General features: G+C 39.3%; 1 protein-coding gene and 1 non-coding gene across 2 annotated transcripts; both read left to right on the forward strand.

Moving 5' to 3' along the window:
* Nucleotides 1-34: 34 nt before the first annotated feature.
* cpa6 (carboxypeptidase A6) lies at nucleotides 35-18,328 on the forward strand. The gene is made up of 11 exons (XM_084939243.1): nucleotides 35-446; nucleotides 2,753-2,828; nucleotides 8,684-8,808; nucleotides 12,147-12,261; nucleotides 12,695-12,796; nucleotides 12,877-12,981; nucleotides 14,849-14,959; nucleotides 15,422-15,512; nucleotides 16,697-16,899; nucleotides 17,039-17,123; nucleotides 17,387-18,328. Exons 1-11 carry the CDS (start codon nucleotides 331-333, stop codon nucleotides 17,599-17,601), a joined length of 1,344 nt encoding a protein of 447 aa, XP_084795369.1. The 5' UTR covers nucleotides 35-330; the 3' UTR covers nucleotides 17,602-18,328.
* trnaa-agc (transfer RNA alanine (anticodon AGC)) lies at nucleotides 11,031-11,103 on the forward strand. The gene has a single exon. It is a non-coding gene; the product is annotated as a tRNA-Ala (tRNA).
* Nucleotides 18,329-19,848: the final 1,520 nt, after the last annotated feature.

Genomic DNA, 19,848 nt, shown 5'->3' on the forward strand with positions numbered 1-19,848 from the left:
AGCACATTACGCACCGGAGAGGGATCCAGTTACCGGCTTCGCCCACACCGGAGCCACGCGATTCAGGTCCTCCTCATTTTAAAAAGCGCTGCTACCCTGCAATTCCCTCCAGAGCTTCAAAGAGTTGATAAAGTATCTCTCGTGTCAGTGGACTGACTTTTTGCACCTTTTCCGTCAGTGGAAGAACTGAACGAGAGTGCACGCCAATACGCGACTTTGCCAATCTGCTGCTGTTGCTGATGGTGGTGGGCTGAACCGAGAATCATTGAAGTTTCCATTTTTCTTTTAGTTTATTTGCATCCTTCAGAGTGTCTCCGTCTTTGATCAGAAATGCCACCGGACCACATGGGAGCATTTCGCGCATCGGTTTTACTGACTTGGGTGATAATCTGCAATAACGTGCTGTGTCCCGTCCTCGGCTATCTCTACAACAACCGCTACGCAGGGTGAGTGAAATGCCCCCCCATTCGTTTCTTAGGCTACTGGGATTCCCATTCACGTAAACACTGAGAGGGAGACAGAAGTGTTTAGAGTGAAGGAAAGGCGCACTTTGACAAGTCGTCTGCAGACACTACCATTTATCTTATGAGAGACTGAACAAAGACAGCCTTTGTGCTCGCCATCTCCACAATCCATGTTTCCCGTTTGAGACATAATACCATGTTTAAGTTTGCTCTAAATTTTTCCCAGAGTGTTCTTGTTGACTGATGGCATTTGTATAAGACTGTGTCTGTTGTGTCCAGATTACTCAAAATACAGCACAGATGACAGTGGGGATTCTTGAAGCTGCACTGGCTTCCAGCGCAATGTTTTTCTAGTACTAATGCTATGAGGTGGGTTTTTTTTTTTAAATCAAAGGTCTGTCTGCAGGTTCATGTGACTGAATGCAGGAAAAGCACCCCATCGCCTAAATTACTAAAATCACTGTTTGACCCCAGATTAAAAATTTGGGGGGCACTTGGACAACGAGATATTTCCTCTAGGACTTATGTTTTGGTATCATATAGAAAAGGGAGGTTATCACAGCTGGAAGCCTCCTCTTCCAAACTTTTCAGTTAATATCATGTAATTCATCAACAGAGCATTATCAGACACTGAAATTTGGATTCTCCAAATGGAGGAAGGCTCAGGGTAGTTTGTTTAAATATAAAATACTACTGAGAGCTTTTCGGTTTAAGGGCCTGAGCGTCTTAAAAACAAATTGCTTCCATCCCAGAAAGGGTTCTGCTGTGAGAATCAACAGACTGACAACTTAAGGACAGCTTTAGCCCCGTAGCTGGTAGGAACAAAGCAAAATGTCTTTGCCAGTCCAGCTTTGTAACAAAAACAGGCTGTCAACTTTGAGAATCATTAAAACATGAAGGAATGATTTGGCCTAAAAAGCATTGGGATGCTAAAGGCTGTCTTTGGTACAGTAATATAAGCATGGTGTAAACAAAGTCCTGTGAACCTTCTTCTAAACGCATGTTACTCCAATGTTTCAGGAACTGTGTTTCAGTATGTCTTCTGTCATTGCTCTTTTCGTGGAAACAGGCTGGGTTGGTTTTTTTTTTTAGCAGCGTGAAATGGGGCAGTCACTCATGTGGGACACCCAGACGCCTTTGTTGCTCAGACCTTTAGAATGGCCTACTGCCACCTTTGTTTAGGGGGGGCCCAACTTCCTGTGTGACAAACCATTAAAAGACTTTTGAAAGAAGTGAAAGACGAAGATGCTCAAAGAGAAGGTGGAAAAGTGCGAAAACCAGGCAAACAGACAGGTTTCTCTGCAGATAAAATAAAGCCTATCGTAAAGAGAATGTAATGAAAATACTGCCGGCATTTTAACTTTAAGGTAAAGTGAAGATGCTGTGATCTGCAGATTTAATAGCAACATGATGTAAGATTCACATTGAGGAAAAAGAGAGCCTTTGTTTTGCTGCCAGACATAAAAACGTGGTTTGCAGACTGGGTTAGGAGCACTCACAGGGTTCGCGGGGTTACAGTTTTTTATTCCATTATCTGTGAACATGTCAAGAATTGTATGGGGGTGTAATGATTGCTGTCTCGGTGGTGTAATTTTTAACTTTTTTGCAGTCAAATGTATTCTTGTTTCTTAAGTTCACTCGGGTTTTGTTTTAAATCTCATTGAGTCCATTAATTCTAGTAAGATAAATCTCATTGTTAAATATCTATCTGTAGTTTTATCTGTGTGGATTTATCTAAAATTACACAACTGGAAAAAGGGTTTAACTATATTTTTAAAAGTAGGCAAATGCATTAAACTAATTGCTACTTCTAATTTAGAAACAAAAGATCATTATACTATGCTTAAATGGTAAATACATGACATCAGTCCATATTTACAAGATGTACTGATTTGCAGTATGAAAATGTGAAGCAACTGCCGCTGCTACTGTATGAGGGCTGCCAGGGACTCGTTCCAGGTGCAACCTGCAGAGCTGGAAACGATGAAATATAATCCTTTAATGACACCTCAGACAGATTGTTTGGCTGGGGTCTGATCCTTGTCATCTATACTGAAAAAGGACCCACCCATTTCCCCCCATCTCAAAATCTATGCTGCTTTTAGAAGTGTCCTCTTCTATTGGCACAAAAGACAGTTTCATTACCTGACACAATGGCCCAGATGTTTTTTAAATGATGTGTTTTTTCCAAAACAAAAAAAAAACTGGATCAAAGACCTGTTACAGAGCCATAAAAAAACCTTTAGGATACTTTTAAAAAGTGCTTAAAAAAGCTTTTCTCTTCACAGTGATCAGGTCTTCAAGATCACGCCGAGTAATGACGAGGAGGTCCGAACCCTAAAAGAAATTCTCGGACACATGAAGGTTGGCACTTTATTTTTTTTCATGTACACCTTTTATATCCATTCCTAGGTGCTATATATTTATGTGATGTGATACTTTTAACATGTTAAAAGTTTAATATCTGTTATTATTCAGCCCACATGAATGTCTGACAGCTGAACATCGGCCACAGACAAGCAGTTAGCCCCGATGCCGGAGGGATAGTGGGGCGACAAGGCGATGTGACAGTTTCAGTGAGGCAGAAAGCAATTGAGTGTGTTCATCTGTCACAGTCAGGACACATTTGCAATCTGAGAGACTGAGATACTGTCAGCGAGACACTCGGCAATCATTTTTAATATGAAACACCGAAAGAAAATTGGATGAAATACAAAGGAGTTTGTCATATTGGGTCAAACGCCTGGATGTCTCACAGCTTAAGAACTAAATGAACATGTGTTTCAAAGATACTGAAATTACAGGGGGGAACCCCCGCAGGACACAACAGCCCTTGCTTCTTTTCCCATATTCATTTGGAAGTAATTACCCATCAGCCTCAGAAACAGCATGACCTTCATTATACATTGTTTTAGTTTGCTAATGCAAAGCTAAATTGTTTGCAAATTCATAATTCATATCAGGACTCTCTATTTTGTAAGATTAAGACTTACAAAGAGAAATCCAGTGATCCAGTCGTCCTCTGTGAGCAGGAACAAGCAGATCTATTATCCTTTTCCTTATTTTCTGGAATATATGGCATATGGCTTGTTAGAATGGTGGAGCTTCATATTAAATATGGTTTCAAATAATGAGGTCAAAGTATTTGTAAGTAATATGTGAGCCAAATGTTCAGTTTCATCAGTTTTCTCTTCTGTCTCTCGCTGATGTCAGTGAGAGTGGGTGTCGTTATTACGGCCATCCTCGGGCACAGTTGGTGAGAGATTAGAAGAAAGTTAGTTTACAGCGAGAAGGCAGGGAGCTTGTTTCAGACAGTGGATCAACTGCATCAAGGTCCAGGATCTCTAACAGAGTCAAAGGTGGCAAATGTAGAGTTGGGAAGGAATAATAACACTTTGTCCCTTCTAACAGCTGTCAAAAGGTAAAAAATACACTTAAATTTAAGACTAAAAACAGGAGACTGGGTGCACCTTTTTCCCATGGCTAATTATGTTCATATATTCACAGATGTACAATCTGAGGGTTATTTTGTTTGACAGGTTTGCTATTACAGAATAATTACCTTGAAAGTCTGCTTGTAGAAATAATAATTGTAGAGTTCATTTAAAAAATCGAGCCTTGGTGGTTCTAAAATCCTGGTTTTCAGACAGTGTGGTCAGTTTTAGCTTTCTTTGGTATACCATTCACCGCAAGTGGTCCAGGAACGCCAGGCCAGTATGGCCCAAAACAGAAAAAGGATTGAAGAGAGACAAAAAACCAAAGAAGTACTTAGTAAATGCTTTTTGATTTGTAGGGAGCGACACTAGGAGAGAGCCAGGCTCCTGGTCGGGCCTCAGTTTTCTGTATGAATGGGCAGTGGACAGGGTGCTTCAAGGCCACCCAACCAAAGCAGCAGCAGCCACTGTTTGGACAGCTGTGGACATGTGTTTTCAGTAGCTTGTTCACACTGCCATGCCTCCAGTGTCAAGTCAAACTTTTCATTTTCAGGGTAGGCATGAGGTCGAATACACTTCAGGGTGCAGGTGAGTCAAAAATCGGACGCATCTCCCAGTGGAAAAATTCAAGGACTGGGATAGGCTCATTTCTAGATTTGTATGGAACGGTAAAAGGCCTAGAATAAAATACACAACATTACAACTATCTAGGAAGCAAGGTGGTGTGGGACTCCCTAATCTAAAAGATTACTACCATGGGGCCCAAACCAGACCAGCGATAAAGTGGTGTGATCAGAACTTTAATGCTAAATGGAAAGATATTGAAATAAAAGTACAGGATGTCCCAGTCCAGACATTTCTTGGAAATGAGCAACTTAAGAAAACCTTACAGCATTTCCTTGATCCTATAACATCCCACACTCTAGAGATATGGTTTGGCCTAGTTAAACAAAGTAAGTTGGAAAGGGAGGTTAAGATGTTAAACTGGGCTGCCTATGTTGTTGGTGTTATACCAAGTGCTCACGACTCAGGATTCAGCAAGTGGGAACAAAAAGGAATAACAGCGATTTGTACAGTAATGAAAGATGGCCATTTGATGAGTTTCCAAGATTTAAAAGATCGGTATAGTCTAGAGAAAACCGATTTTTACCGGTACCTGCAACTCAGAGACTACTTTTCAAAGGAAGTACGAAGTTCGCGTACGTCTTATGGCATCCTGAATTGCGTAATTAAATCATACAGGGGCCTCCAATTCAAGGAAATTTCTGTACTATATAAAAATCTAAGAGAGAACACGGCAACATCAACTGAATACATAAAAAAGAAATGGGAGCAGGAAATAAAAACTGATATCTCAACTGAGGAATGGTTAGATATGTGTGAAACCCAGAACACAACGACTAACTCAAGATGCTGGAGAGAATTTGGATGGAAACATCTTACTCGATTCTTTATTACACCAAAAATCAAAAGTAAACAGACTCAAGACAGTTTGCCATGCTGGAGAAGATGTGGTAACATGGAAGCACACCATACGCACGTGTTTTGGGAGTGCCTGAAACTGCATAATTTTTGGAAGAACGTGACTCTTGTAATAGGCAATATCTTGGGCTATCAATTACCACACAATTTTAAAACTGTATATCTTGGGAATATTAGAGAGTATGTTATGTACGACGACTTGTATTTGACAAAAATCCTATTGATAGCTGCAAAGAAAGCTATAACAAGAAACTGGTACAAACTGGATCCGCCATCTTCAAAAGACTGGTTAAATATTGTTGGAGAAATCTATGCAATGGAAAAAATGACTTACATTCTCAGATTAAAGGAAGATATTTTCGTTGCTAAGTGGGAGAAGTGGACATTATATGGCACCAAGGAAAATTAATGAACGAACAAAACATTTAAGGTCTATAACTCTGTATATCTATTGATGCATGCCCGTATAAAAGTACGTATATAAGCTGGAGTATGTATGCTGCGGAGTAAAGGCAGGCATGCATACGGTAGTTGATTAGAATTGGCACCCACACCTTTTTGTTTGCTTTAGTTCTGTTTGTTTTGACTGTGTGCTTGCATGGTTATTTCTCCTGTAATGCAATACATGTTTGTGTTTAAACTGTGACAAAACTATCAATAAAAATTACAGTGTCAAAAAAATAAATAAATCGGATGCATCACAGACAAAAAAGCATCATTTTTTAGAGATCTCCTTTTACCTGGGCTCCTCATTTTGGAAAAAGCTCGGCAGTGTCTTCAACTAAGGATTTCTTTCCTCCCTAAAATGTAAAAAAAAAAAAAAAAAACATATATAGAAAAAAAAAGTCAAGAACAAGCTCTTAAAGTTAATACTCTCATATTACTTTTGTCCTCTGACCAACTATTTAAAGCTCGAGAACATTTAGTTTATTTGTACATAAGAAAAAGCCGGAAACCCTTTTGAACTGAGGAGATGGAAATGGGTATTACACTTATGATAGCTTTGCATGAAAACACGGGCTTTACGTGATTACTGATAGTTTTCCTTTCAAACAACGGATAGAGTAAACCGCTAACAGTTCCAGCTGTAACAGCCGAGACTAACCTGAGATAAACAGAAACATTCAGGGCCTTGATGGGAAAGCTACAAAAAAGAATTAGCTTCGGTTTCTTTTGGGGCTCATGTTAGATTTGTTTGAGACATCCACAGGCTAATATGAAACTGATATTCCTGTCATATTGAAATAATTTTATATGTTTGTAGAGAACTTTCAGCGTTTTCCTATAGATGACATCATCATAAGTGGAAAATCGCTTTTCCACAGCAGGCTGTTGCTGAATTTGAGAATAAAACTGTCACAATCCATGTGGGCCTTACAGGTTTTCAGAATAAATATTGATTTGCTCGAGGTATGACTGACCTCCAAACAGATTTAATGCATTTAAGATGCTATAGCTTGTCTAATTCAGCTTAGACAGCCCCGTTAGCACTGTTGGCATTCTTATATTAAATCTACCTTGGCCAACTTGATTTCATTTACTTGATTTCACCTCATCTGGCCTAAGGAGAGCCAGCTCCTTTTTTATTGAACCGTAACTTTTTCTTTCTTGTTCTGCCCGTGTCTGTGCTACATCAACCAAAACAAAACAAATCCAATTTATGGCTACGCTGCAAATAAACAATCAAGACATAAAAGATTTATAAGGCAGACGAAGAATGCCTATTTGAGGCACATAAATACAGCTATAAAATGTTAACTTAAGGAATTGTATTATCTGATCAGGGACATTTGAGTGCCTTCTGGCATATGTGTTTTGGATTTGTTTTGCTAAAAGACGAGCGGTGCTGAAACATTTGGGGTGCTTAACCATTTGGAAACACCATAAAAGTGCAGGAATAGAGAGGGGTTCGCACTCAGGGGCACCATGCATTCCAGCTGAGGGTATTTGACCCTTCTGGCTCTAAACGTAGTTAAATTATTCTGGTATGCATTCTGTAAAGCATTAAACCAATTGACACATTAACAAGCGTGTGCATGTTTTGCCCCCATGCAGAAAATGAAAGCCAGCTGAGGGTGTACACATCTGCAAACATAGAAACAGCAATCTCTTTACAGTGACTACAGTGCTTTTACTGGTAGATCAGTTGCTTCCTGTTTGTTTTAAATCCTTTTAAATTCTCGTCTTCTCCGCTTTTTTCCACTGTTTTACTGCTATAGTTACTATGTGGTTTATTATTTGTTTATTTGGTTGGCAAGGATATCTGGCTATTAGGACTCTGGCTATCACATCGTGATAAGTACTGAAAGACCTTGTTATCAAGGATATTTGAGGCCATACAGTAGAGGAGAAAGCCAAGTGAGGTTTATTTACTCTGGATTGTGCATCGGTTTTTGCTCCATTGAATCATTCCCCAAATTTGCTTGATCACGGAAGTAGGAATGGTTCCCTGTTTGGGTCTTAATAAAACTGTGTGCGTGTGTGTGCTTGCATTTGATAGAAAGTGTTTAAAGGTGTAAAATAAAGTATGAATGAGTGAATATGGTTTGTAGTAAAGTGCTTTGAATGATTAGTTAGGTTAGAAGAGCACAATATTATGAAGCCTGAATGCGGTCCAATATATTGATTGATTAGTTTGTCCAGCACGTGTTTGGAGCACCACAAACACAACAACTAGCTGATCGTCCTGAGCATAAATGAGTAATCCACGAGTAGTTGGGAAAATAGAACAAGATTATTTTAAAACTGCATTGTCATAGTATCTCAGTAAGGACTCATAAATATTTACACACAACAAATGTCAGGAAAATCTGTTTATGTTATGAGTATAACCCCTGACATATCCGACCTTTTAATCCCCAAATATCGGCATTGGTATCGGTCTTAAAAATCCTAAAGCTCTGCTGTGTAAGTGCAAGTCCAGTTTCTGGTGAGTTTCTTTGGGTAGACGGCATTACACACACACAAACTAAAAAATATTTGGTTTTATCAAAGAAATTAAATTAATCCCATTAAAGTTGGGTGATAATAACTGTGATAGCTGGCATACAGTATGCTCAACTATAGCGACCGGTCAGCTAACAGAGTTTGTTCACTCTTTAGCACTCATGGGAAAGTTTCTATCGATAAGCAGGGCTAGTGCATGGAAAATTTCATGAATTAAATTTGATACTTTTTAAGATAAAACTGTCATTTCAGTGAGGCTGTTTTTGCCCAAGAACACTTTCACAGTGTAAGAACTTTTACATTACTGCTGGGTTTTTCTGTCACTGCAACCCTAATATGTTCACTGTGTTCCATTAGGTGGATTTCTGGCAGCCCAACAGTGCTTCTCTAATCTGTCACAATGCCACAGTGGATGTCCACGTGAAACGTAACGACACGCAAGGTTTACACGCACGCTTAAAGCGGGAAAATATTGATTATCAGTAAGTATAAAAGCATGGACACTCATATTTACTCTCATGCATGCACCCTTTGACACATCTGTTATCCAAAGGTTGTTGTATTTACTCAGCTTTCTCATAACAGAATATGTGATTTGCACATGCAGAATAGGCCATAGTTTGCACGCAAAGGCCCTCATATTTCCACAAAGCTGGGACACACACACACACACGTACATCAGAGACACTCTATCAATCTGCTCCAAAAAGCAACGCTTTCATCTCTCGACACCATCCCTCATCAAAATTAGCGCTGAAATGATGGAGTTTTATCAAAGCAGCCACAGCTAGAAAAAATTCCATTGTCATCTCAGTCCTCGGGGAGGAATTGAAGCGCAGAGGAGGATTTTTTTTTTTCCACTGTCTGTTGACTGATTGAGGATTTTTCACAAAATGGTTTACGCGGCGGGGGGGACAGGCTTTGGTGGGTGGTTAGGGGTTTCATTTTGTTCATCTCAGTATATTCACAGGATAATGATCCAATTTTTAGCATCATTAAAGAAGTTGTGGATAGAAACTGTTATAGCAGGACGTTATGAGGAAATGTATTTTAGTACGTACCTGCTACAAAAAAAGCTTTGAAAAAGATCACATGATGTGCTTTAGACTCAGGTGGGAGGTGAAGAAGGATCGTATGTGTACAGGTAATGATGCTTATAACTGTGGTTTAACCTCAATTACACCATATTTCGTAATTCATAAAGAGTAGTAGGATAACTGCTATGATTCTTCCTACCAGCAGGGAGATTGATGAGGTGGAAAACTGGTTTAGATGTTGCAAGAGATGAGAGAGGGTGACCTTAGTTATATGCATGGCCTCATCAGTGAGTCAACAATAAAACCAGGAGTACTGATTTACTGCCTCATCCAGCACCCCCAAATACCTGTGTGCTTCATTCACAGCGGTAGTGCAGTCAACAGGGACACAATTTATCAGGTATTTGTATATACAAAGATATTATCTCTACAGGCAACAACACATGAGAGAAGCAAAATTAAAAGACAAACTCATACAGACCCGCTTATCATTAGTTTGCATTATTTCCAAATGTGAAATGTGTTTTCCTGCATCCTGGTAATTTGATCAAAAATTACTTTTGTCACTAATCACCTGTGTTATTTGTTCCATGTACAGTCCAACCCCCTGACAAGCCAACAACAGACATGGTGCAAGATTTATACAGATTTAGTCCCTTCAGAAGCTTACATATCCACAACCGACATGGTTGTGGATATGTAAGGTTAATTTAGTCTAGAAGAAATAACTGAAATTATACGATGCATTTCAAAATGTACAACCCCAATTTAAAAAAAAAAAACATGTAGACATGTAAAATGTAAATAAAAACAGAATGTAATTTACAAATCTGGTAAACACATATTTTATTCACAATAAAAACAGAAAAGATGTCAAATATTTAAACAGTTTAAACAGAAACAGTAAGGTCATTTTGAGTTTGATGACAGCAACACATTTCAAAAAGTTGGGACAGGGCCATGTTTGCCACTTTGAAGCATCCCCTTTTAGCTGTCTGTAAATGTGGGGGACTGTGGGAACTGATGAGACCAGCTGCTGGACTTTGGGGAGAGGAATGTTGTCCCATTGCTGTCTCATATGAGATCCTTGGATTCTAGCTGCTCAACAGTCTTCTGTCTTCTTTGTTGTATTTTTCATTTCATGACGTGTCAGATGTTTTCAGTAAATGGTCTGGACTGCAGGTAAGATGCAGTGTGCAATTTAGCATTGTAGATCTATCATCACTATTAGATAAGATAAGATTAGACTTTATTGATCCCTTGACGGGGAAATTTTTGCGTTACCTCAGCTCAGGTACAGATATCAGACGGAAAAATATCAGAAGAAAAAATACAAATAAAGTACAAATAAAAAATAAGTAAGATAATACACTATATACAACGGTAGCAAGCACAGTATATGATTATGGATATCTATCTATCTATCTATCTATCTATCTTAAATGAGCCCAGAGTAGATGGCAGTGTTTCTGGATCATGTTTACATGTGGCTTGTGTGATAGCGCTTTAACCCTATTTGTGGATGTCACGGAAAACCGTGTGTACAGTGATATCTGGAAGTGTTCCTGATCTCATGCAGTGATTTCCATGACATATTAAGCATACCTGTTTTTAATGCAGTGCTGCCTGAGAACCTGATATGACAGCGGAGTTAGCTCGGCCTTAGCGGGGAATTAGCTCAAATGGTAGAGCGCTCGCTTAGCATGCGAGAGGTAGCGGGATCGATGCCCGCATTCTCCAGTATCATTTTGGGGTGGCTGTAGCTCAGGAGGTCGAGCAGGTCATCTATTGATCGGACCCCAAATATTCTTGGGCAAGATATTTAACCAGAGTTGCTCTCCGATTCAGCCATCGCAGAGTGAATGGTAGTTAGTAAGCACCTAAAAGCAGAGAAGACCGTGCTTGGGTGAATGTGGCATGTTGTATAGAGCGCTTTGAGTACTCCAGCAGAATAAAAATGCGCTATATAACTATCAGTCCATTTACCATGTCATTTTTGGCTTTGTCCTTTACGCACAGAGATTTCTCCAAAATATATGATAATAATTTATCATCAACTGTAGATGATGAGATACTGCCTCTCTAAGATGGTCTTTTTTGACCCATCATATTAACGATGGTTAACCTAATTAGTTTCAAAATGTCCCTTCACTTGTTTCTTTTTAGCACCGCTGGTTTTGACAGCCTTTTGTTTCCCCCACCAGTCCAACTGTTTTGAGACCTGTTGCTGCCATCAAATTAAAATTATCTTAATTTTTTTTATTAAAATTGCATTTTATCAATAGAATATTTTGTATTTTTTCTGTGTTCTATTGTGAATAAATGTGGGTTTATAAGATTTACAAAGCACTGCATTCTGTTTACATGGCATTCCAACTTTTTTGGAATTGGGGCTTCTAAACTTTTGAGCTGAGCTCTGAACTTCTCCCATTTTACAGAATTGCAGTCTCTAAATCCCAGCCTCCTATTTGGACTGAATTTGGATGGAAATTTAAAGTGTAGTGACTCATCACTTACAGTAAAATGCTCCCCAGTGCTTCATGATATGAATCTCCACACATTAGCTGCACAATGAGACGTAAGGCAGCTCTGTTTCTGTATTCTTTAGATTACATTACTTATGTTTCCCTTTGGCTAGTTCACACCCTCCTCTATCGTTGTATTAACTGTCTAATAAACCATACACCATACAGTCAGAGTACCAAATGTGCCGATGGGAAACATGCTACAGTGGTTATAATGTGTACCATGTTTGTCTGCTTCACTCTCTTTCATTCACGCAGGGTATTTATCTCCAATCTACAGAAGGAAATTGAAAAGCAGACGGGATATCGCTCCTCTCGCAAGCGGAGGTCAGAGGCTCAGTATGACTACGAGGTTTACCACTCTCTGGAAGAGGTAGACATGAAGCCCAACATCTACCTACCTATCTCTCATTCCCCTCTGCTCTCTAATCTATTGCACCCACAAGGTAAACAAAAAACCTCTCTAAGGGTGCTTTCTCTCAATTACACAGTTCCACATGTGTCTTTCCCACGGCCTCGTGCTTTCACACACCGAGACGTGCGCTCCACTTCAGACACTTCACAGCTTTAGAGTGTTTATTTTCCCAGGTTGATCAGGCTCCTGGTTTGCAAATCTTTCAAGCCCTATGAAACAGCATAGCTCAGAGGACAAATCTTTTGTCCTTTGAGCTTTCATCCTCTCCGTCACTGTACAACACGCGTTTACAAAGCACACAGATGTGCAATAATGCATAGTAATTACTTCTGAAAATTATGTAAACAAGTCTTTTAAGATCCACTTCCCTACATCATTTCCTGTCCCTCAGATCCAGAGCTGGATGTTTATGATGAACACAACCCACCCCAATCTGGTTGACGTGTTCTCTGTTGGGAAGTCATATGAAGGAAGACCGCTTTATGTGCTTCAGGTAGGAGAGGAGGCACATTAAAACTAAGAAACACACTGTCTTGTCCTAATCTAAAGCTAAAAATGCTCGTGTCCCGTCAGCTAGGAAAGAAACGTCGTCTCCAGAAGAAAGCTGTGTGGATCGACTGTGGTGTTCACGCCAGAGAGTGGATAGGACCTGCCTTCTGCCAGTGGTTTGTCAAAGAGGTGCTTATAAAGTCTGCAGATTGCTTTTAATTTTTACAATTTTCTTTCTTTGATGTATGCGCGAAAAATGCCTCGACAGGAACACAATGTATATCCCGCTGATTGCCTGCTGTAGATCATCATTCAGGCTATCTGTGACATATGGTCTGTTCATCAAAGCACCAACATCTGTTCACTTGTCATTTACAGCTATCCAAATACTTAAGAAAATACTTTACAGCTAAAATGCTGGAAATAACACAGGCATTTACGCAAGTTCCTTTGCACCCTTAAAGTCTCCGTGCTCTCTGAAGTGAGGACGGTACCAGACCAGAGCCAGACATTAACTGCAAGAACATTTAATGGCTCATTTTATAATGCTTAAATGCCAGATGAGTGGGATTTTCAACACGGTCCAGCACAATAAGTGCCAGAAAGTAAAGAAAATTAAAGGAAAATCTGTTATCTGTAAAGCTAGAGCGCTGACTTCAAGTGAATTCCAAAGGATTGTTTTGGGTGTTTTTTGATTTATAATGTTACCTGTGAGGTGCATTAAAACCAGCTGTTTTAAAATCCTCTCATTTTGAGGTGTAAATAACTGCTTAAACATCAGCTAGTAAAAAGTGTATTACACTGAACCTTACCATTCACAGAACAATGATTTGTTGCACTGGCATTCTCCGATGATGGTTCAGTTCAAATTTCTAGAAAGGCAAAAGTCAAATACATGACTGTTTCACCTTAAATGGACTCATGATGAACGGAAATACAAATGTGCTGTGGTGTAGTGATAGAGGTAGGCCACTGGAGGTCAGGGTGCCATCTTTGTTCAAGCCTTAAGCACATTAACCTTGGCCTCAGTCTGGTTAAAAGGCAGGTATAAGCAGCATTAGCCCAGTGCCCAGGTCTCATAGCTCCAATCCTCTTATGCTGTCAGACTCAGTGGTTTGAATGTACAATAGATAATGAGCCTGAATACAATATAAAAAGGATACACTGCTCAGAAATAATTAAAGGAACACTTGATCATCACAGTGTAACATAAAGTCATTTAAATATCAGGAATATCAATCTATGCAGTCAGGCTGCAGAAACCTTTGTGAATCAATTTCAGTTGCTTTCATGCAAATGAAAGTGACAACGAGTGCACCGGAGAGGCAAAAACAAAGACCACCCCCCAAAAAAGAACGAGTATGCAGGTGGTATTCACAAACTACCTTATCCCTAATGACTGATTTTTCTCCATTCTTGCTTTTTGCTAGCGTCCCTGCCACTAATGGTAGCATGAGACAGTACCTGCAGCCCATTCTGCTTGCACAGGTAATCCGGCTCCTCCAGAATGGTGCATTCACAAAAGAGGATTAGGGTCACTGGGAAAAAAAAGTGTGGACATCTTTTTTTTCCAGAATTTTGGAAAAGAAAACGCCCCAAAAAGAGAACAAGTTTGCAGGTGGTAGTCACAGACAGGCAAACACAGACAAATTGAGGCATCTCTAAGATGTGCTCACTGTGAGGCTGCTCTGGCAAATGCCAATCAAGCATCCTTATAAGTTTCATGGAGTTTGAATCTCAAAATTTGGTCAGATACATGCATGTGGAAGTCATTTTGTGAGGCGTTGGCAGTGCTCCTCTCGGCCCAAAGGAGCAGTTACTAATCCTCATGCCCTTCCACCGCCCTGTCCAGCTCTCCTGGTATCTTCTCCACATTGAGACTGTGCTGGGAGACACAGCAAATGCTCTTGTGATGGCACGTATGAACGTTTCGCCCTGAGAGAGCTGGGCTATCAGTGCAACCAGAAGGGGCTGCAAGTACTGTCTCATGCGGGTTGCCTCTTCAGTTGAGTATGTTTTATAATTACACTGGACTTACATTATATTATTATTACAGGCTATCAACTCATACCAATATGACTCTGTGATGACAAGACTCCTGAACCAGCTCAACTTCTACATCATGCCTGTCTTTAATGTGGATGGCTATCGTTTCAGCTGGACTACGGTACTGTAGGCTTTTCTGCTGGTCTTTCTATATGTACATTTTTGAGAGGAAGCTTTTCTTAGAGGGGAAGCACATTTTACATATACATTTTATTGCATTTTTTTGGATTGCTTGCTAAAAACAAGGCAAAGAAGGGAAGCTGGAAGCTTGTTTTTTTCCACCTACAGATTGTAGAATAATTTTAAAGAAAGAAAAAATGTCTACGTGAAAACAGGAGACAAAATAAGGCAATTTATGTTATTACATGTTATTACATGTTATTATGCTGCTTAATTTATGTTTAATTGTCTATATTTTTTGCTCCATGCAGGAAAAATGAACCTGTTCCCATAACTTTTGTTAAGCAATTAACCCACTAGAGCTGAATGAGCTGGATATTTGTGTCACACCGGTTGTTCAGATGTGTTTTACTGCCAGTGGATAAGAACGTGGGTTTTTTTGGGGGGGGGGTTTTGCCTGCAGGATCGGTTCTGGAGAAAGACACGGTCCAAAAATCACAAGTTCCACTGCAGGGGAGTGGATGCTAACAGAAACTGGAAAGTAAAATGGTGTGGTAGGTAAAATAACACCTGACAAATCTGACTAAGAGTATATATGTGCCCCTATGTGCGTAGGAACAACTACATCCATTTGTTCTCATTTATTCTCTAGAGGGTGAAGACATAGGCTGAAAATAGAATAAAGTTTTTTTGTGATACATACAGACACACAGGAGTGGAAGATTTCTTTATACCTGATGAAGAACATCTCTTCAAGGGAATGCTCGGTCATGAATTCACAGCATTTAGAGTCCTGGCATATGACAGTTTGAGAATATGTGCAAAATATATGATAAAAGTCTGGAAATGGTGTGAGAAATGTACCATAATTAAATGAATTATAGTCTATTTGATTAGTCAGTAATGGACTGCTGTAAAAAGACATGAAACAGGACAGAGTGAGCCCAAAGATAGCATTCAGTCTGATTGAAATTCATGGTTTTTCATTTGCCTCTGCTATTTATAGATATATTTAAGAAGGACTTTCAAGTGTAAATGTACATCATGCTAATTGAGCCTTAGAAAAAGTATCCCTGAAATAAACTTTGAAATATGCTTTTTTTTCTCCCATAATTTCTAAAGTAACAAACACATTTCAGACTAATACTAGTCACCTTAGAAGCCCTTTTTACTCCGTAGTTTTAAAAATACGGCTTTAATTAAAACCATCATGTTTTCAGATGCTTTTCTGTTTACTTTTTTGGGTCAAGGTGAGTGAAATAAGGTTGTCTGCAAAGGATTATAATGTGATCATATTTCAGTCTGTGTCTTTATTAGTTCCCATTCACGCTGGCATTTGGTTTTCTAGACTTTTCCAGTCTTACTGACCACTCAAAGAGCTTTACACAACAAACCCCATTCATCCATTTACACACATTCACACAGCACTTTATTCTGTGCTCTTAATGCTCTCTAAAGCTCTTTTTTTCCCTCTCACATGGCCACACGTGTGGTCGATTTAGAATCACCTATCCACCAAACACACTTATCTTTGAACTGTGGGAGGAACGCACACACGCTCCACGCAGAAACGCCGCAGGAAAGTTTGTGCCAACAATGCGAACTACTGCTCTACTTCCATTTCTTTACACTTACTGCTTGGTCACTGTTGCTGGATTAAGGATGCCACTTAAAGCATCCTGGTATGATTAGAAGATATGATGACGTGGTTTCATCCTTTCTCCCTTTGCTTCCCCAGATGAAGGTGCCTCTTCTCATCCGTGCGATGACACGTATTGCGGTCCCTTCCCCGAATCTGAACCTGAAGTCAAAGCTGTCGCTAAGTTCCTGCGCAAGCACAAGAAACGCGTGGAAGCATACATATCCATTCATGCCTATGCACAAATGCTGCTTTACCCATATTCCTACAAGTATGCCACAATCCCCAACTTCAACTGTGTGGTAAGATATCTATTGCTTAACACTCAGTGAGTTTTATTTTTTTAATTAATCTGAGAGAGCTGCTTAGTACAGATCCTTTGATAGTGTTAAAGAAATGCAGTATGTGAGATGAGCTGGCCTTCTGCTTTCATTCATCCAGGAGTCAGCAGCTCACAATGCAGTGACAGCCTTGTACTCTGCCTATGGCGTGAAGTACAGATACGGACCTGCCTCCACAACTCTGTGTGAGTTCCTCGAATCCTTCTAATATTGCGCTCTGGTAATGGAAATGAGCTGTTATTCATTTTAAACTTAGGAGAAAAATACCAGTTTTCTAATTATACAAGATCAATTCAGAGTTGCCTTGAATGTTGCTCTAGAGAGAATCGACATCTAAATGCTCACCTGCAGCAACAGAAATGGAACGCTTTAAAATCAAAGCTACTTAACTTAAGGTATTCCTGTTTTAAGCTTTCCTTACCCTTGTCTATTTTGCACTTCCTTACAGATGTCAGCTCAGGAAGCTCTATCGACTGGGCATACAGGAACGGGATCCCCTACGCATTTGCATTTGAGTTGAGGGATACGGGATATTTTGGTTTCCTTCTGCCCGAATCCCTAATAAAGCCAACCTGCACTGAGACTATGAGAGCCGTGAAAGCCATCGCATCAGGAGTGCTGAAGAAGTGCAAGACAGATAGGGAGAAATTTCCATATATATGACCACACCCTCCGACTTACCTATCTTAGCACCTAATATTTTCCTGAGATTTCATATTCCGCTCAGATGTTATCAAGCGACGAACCGACAAAGATCCTCAGAGCGTGAATTTGAATTTGTCGTTCATCTTATTCTCCTTTTTCTGATAACAGCTGATGGTGATGTATTTTTGTGTGCAAACAAACCAAACACTAAAAAAAAACCACTTGAACCCTACAGGATCTTTTAAGTAATGCATCTTTTAAAAAAAGTTTATTTTTTACAGTGAATAGTGGTTATGCGATCACTTGTTATGCTACAGCAGCACTTTTATGGTAAAGATAAAGCTAATATTTTTTATGTCTTCTAAAATGTGCTCTATTAAATACAAGTTTAAAAAGAACAACATCTTTAAGCCTGTTTTTATTCTGGTTGTTTTTTTTTTATTCTAGGAAATATTCTTACCAAGTGCCACTCTAGATTTTCATAAAATGCGTAAAAACCTTTATTACTAATAATAAATATGCTCAAAGTGGTTACAAACGAGCACAAAGCATATGTATAAATTTCAGTGTAGATCTTTTTTTTCTCTCTCTTTCATTTGGTTCAGACTAACATTTAGAAAGAATGACCTGTGACCTCAGCAGCTTACTGTGTCATTACTCAGGCATGGAAAAAGACAGTGTCTGAAATGTTTACTTGTGCTTGGCTATGTTCTTATCATGAGATCTTTTTAAGTGTCTGACCTGAATAAACGTTGTTTTATAAAAACAAGATATATTTTTTGTAATTGAATTTCTGTCTTCTTTGCCTTTCTGCTTGTCCGCTTTTACAGGTGTACATTTTGTTTTGGCCTATTTTCATTTAGTTTGGCTGCAACTGACATCATTAGAAATAATTCATTCCTAATGGCTTTCATGCAAACATCTACAGGAAGGTTAAAGGTCACACTTTCAGCCCTCATTTATGTTCTGTCAGTGTTTTGCACACATACTCGTCGCCATGTTTGATGATAAACATCATTGTAGTCAGCAGATGTTTATAATGAATAACGTTCTGACCTTTTTTGATGTAACTAATAGCATTTAATGATCGATTCAAACATCTGCCTCTTATTTTAGTTTCTTCGTAGCCAGTCTGCAGATTCTACAGCTCTGCTCTTATTTATGGATTCAGAAACGGTGGGACTGACACGCGGGACAGTCCGATCCGAGTGAAAGTGAACTATACCGCCCACAACTGCCAAATCTGTGTTGTCAAATTGCCAGATTTCCTGGATGTGTTGCACTCTGCTAAAGGCTGTAAAATGCAGTGTAGCACCATCTAAATGTGTGGATATTCACAGTTATGTATGAGGTAAGGCAATAAGCAAAATACCATAAAGATTAAATTGACTGGGAAATTATAAGGGAAATTAACCACAGACAAATAAGTTGCCATGTGCAGGGATTTAAAATTGCTCTGCCACCAAAAATGAAGCCTGCGATCACTCCTGAACTGATTTGATACACGAGCAAAACAAAAAGCAGCAACTTGAAATTGTCTTTTTTTAAGGTTTTAAGTTCTGCTGAAGTCTTTAAAGAAAACTACATTTGCATTCATTCACGAGTAAGTGTGTTAACCCCCTCCTCCAAAAAATCAGTGGGTCCTTACAAGGATGACAATCAGATCTATTTACGCTGTATTGTTTATAAATGTAGAGTTAAGTGGGTCCGTTATGATTAACTGAGAATCCCAAAAGGATCGACTTCAGTTCTGTTTGAGTTAACTGTATCATGATCCCTTCATAGGCTACTACATATTTACTACAATGAAAATGTTTAACAAAATGCCCACAGGGATACCACGCACAGGTTTGCTGTAGGTCATGTGCATGTCATGTCAGAGGAAAGTTATGTTTTATTCAGCAAAAGACAGCAAACTCTTCTGCTTGGTGGTTTAAGGCACTGTGGCAACATGTTACGCCAGGGTTTTCACACATAGGTTTAATACAACCATGAAGGTTTATATGCAAAGACAGTTTTGCCTCTGTAAACCACCACAGTGAATTTTAAAATCAAACTATCAATATGTGACTGAAGTGCATTAATTACAGACATTCCTATACATTTAATATAAAATTACCCTTAGTGCTGTGTTTCCTCTCAAGCTCCTGCTTGTTTGTGGTTCTTCCTGCATTCAGTTTGGCCTTTCATAAAAAACTCTTCTTGGTGGAAATTAAGTGACTGAATTGGCCTTTAAAGAACATCCCATTTCTTTGATTTGAGAAA

The sequence above is a fragment of the Perissodus microlepis genome, chromosome 9, assembly GCF_051167445.1.
Source record: "Perissodus microlepis isolate ML-2025 ecotype Zambia chromosome 9, ASM5116744v1, whole genome shotgun sequence".
Classification (NCBI taxonomy): domain Eukaryota; kingdom Metazoa; phylum Chordata; class Actinopteri; order Cichliformes; family Cichlidae; genus Perissodus; species Perissodus microlepis.

Bases quoted from the DNA above. Each gene is read 5' to 3' on its own strand.
- cpa6 (XM_084939243.1), top strand. From the start codon at position 331: ATGCCACCGGACCACATGGGAGCATTTCGCGCATCGGTTTTACTGACT. The intron at 12,797-12,876 runs GTAGGAGAGGAG...GTGTCCCGTCAG, and splicing joins GACCGCTTTATGTGCTTCAG to CTAGGAAAGAAACGTCGTCT. The intron at 14,960-15,421 runs GTACTGTAGGCT...TTTTGCCTGCAG, and splicing joins ATCGTTTCAGCTGGACTACG to GATCGGTTCTGGAGAAAGAC.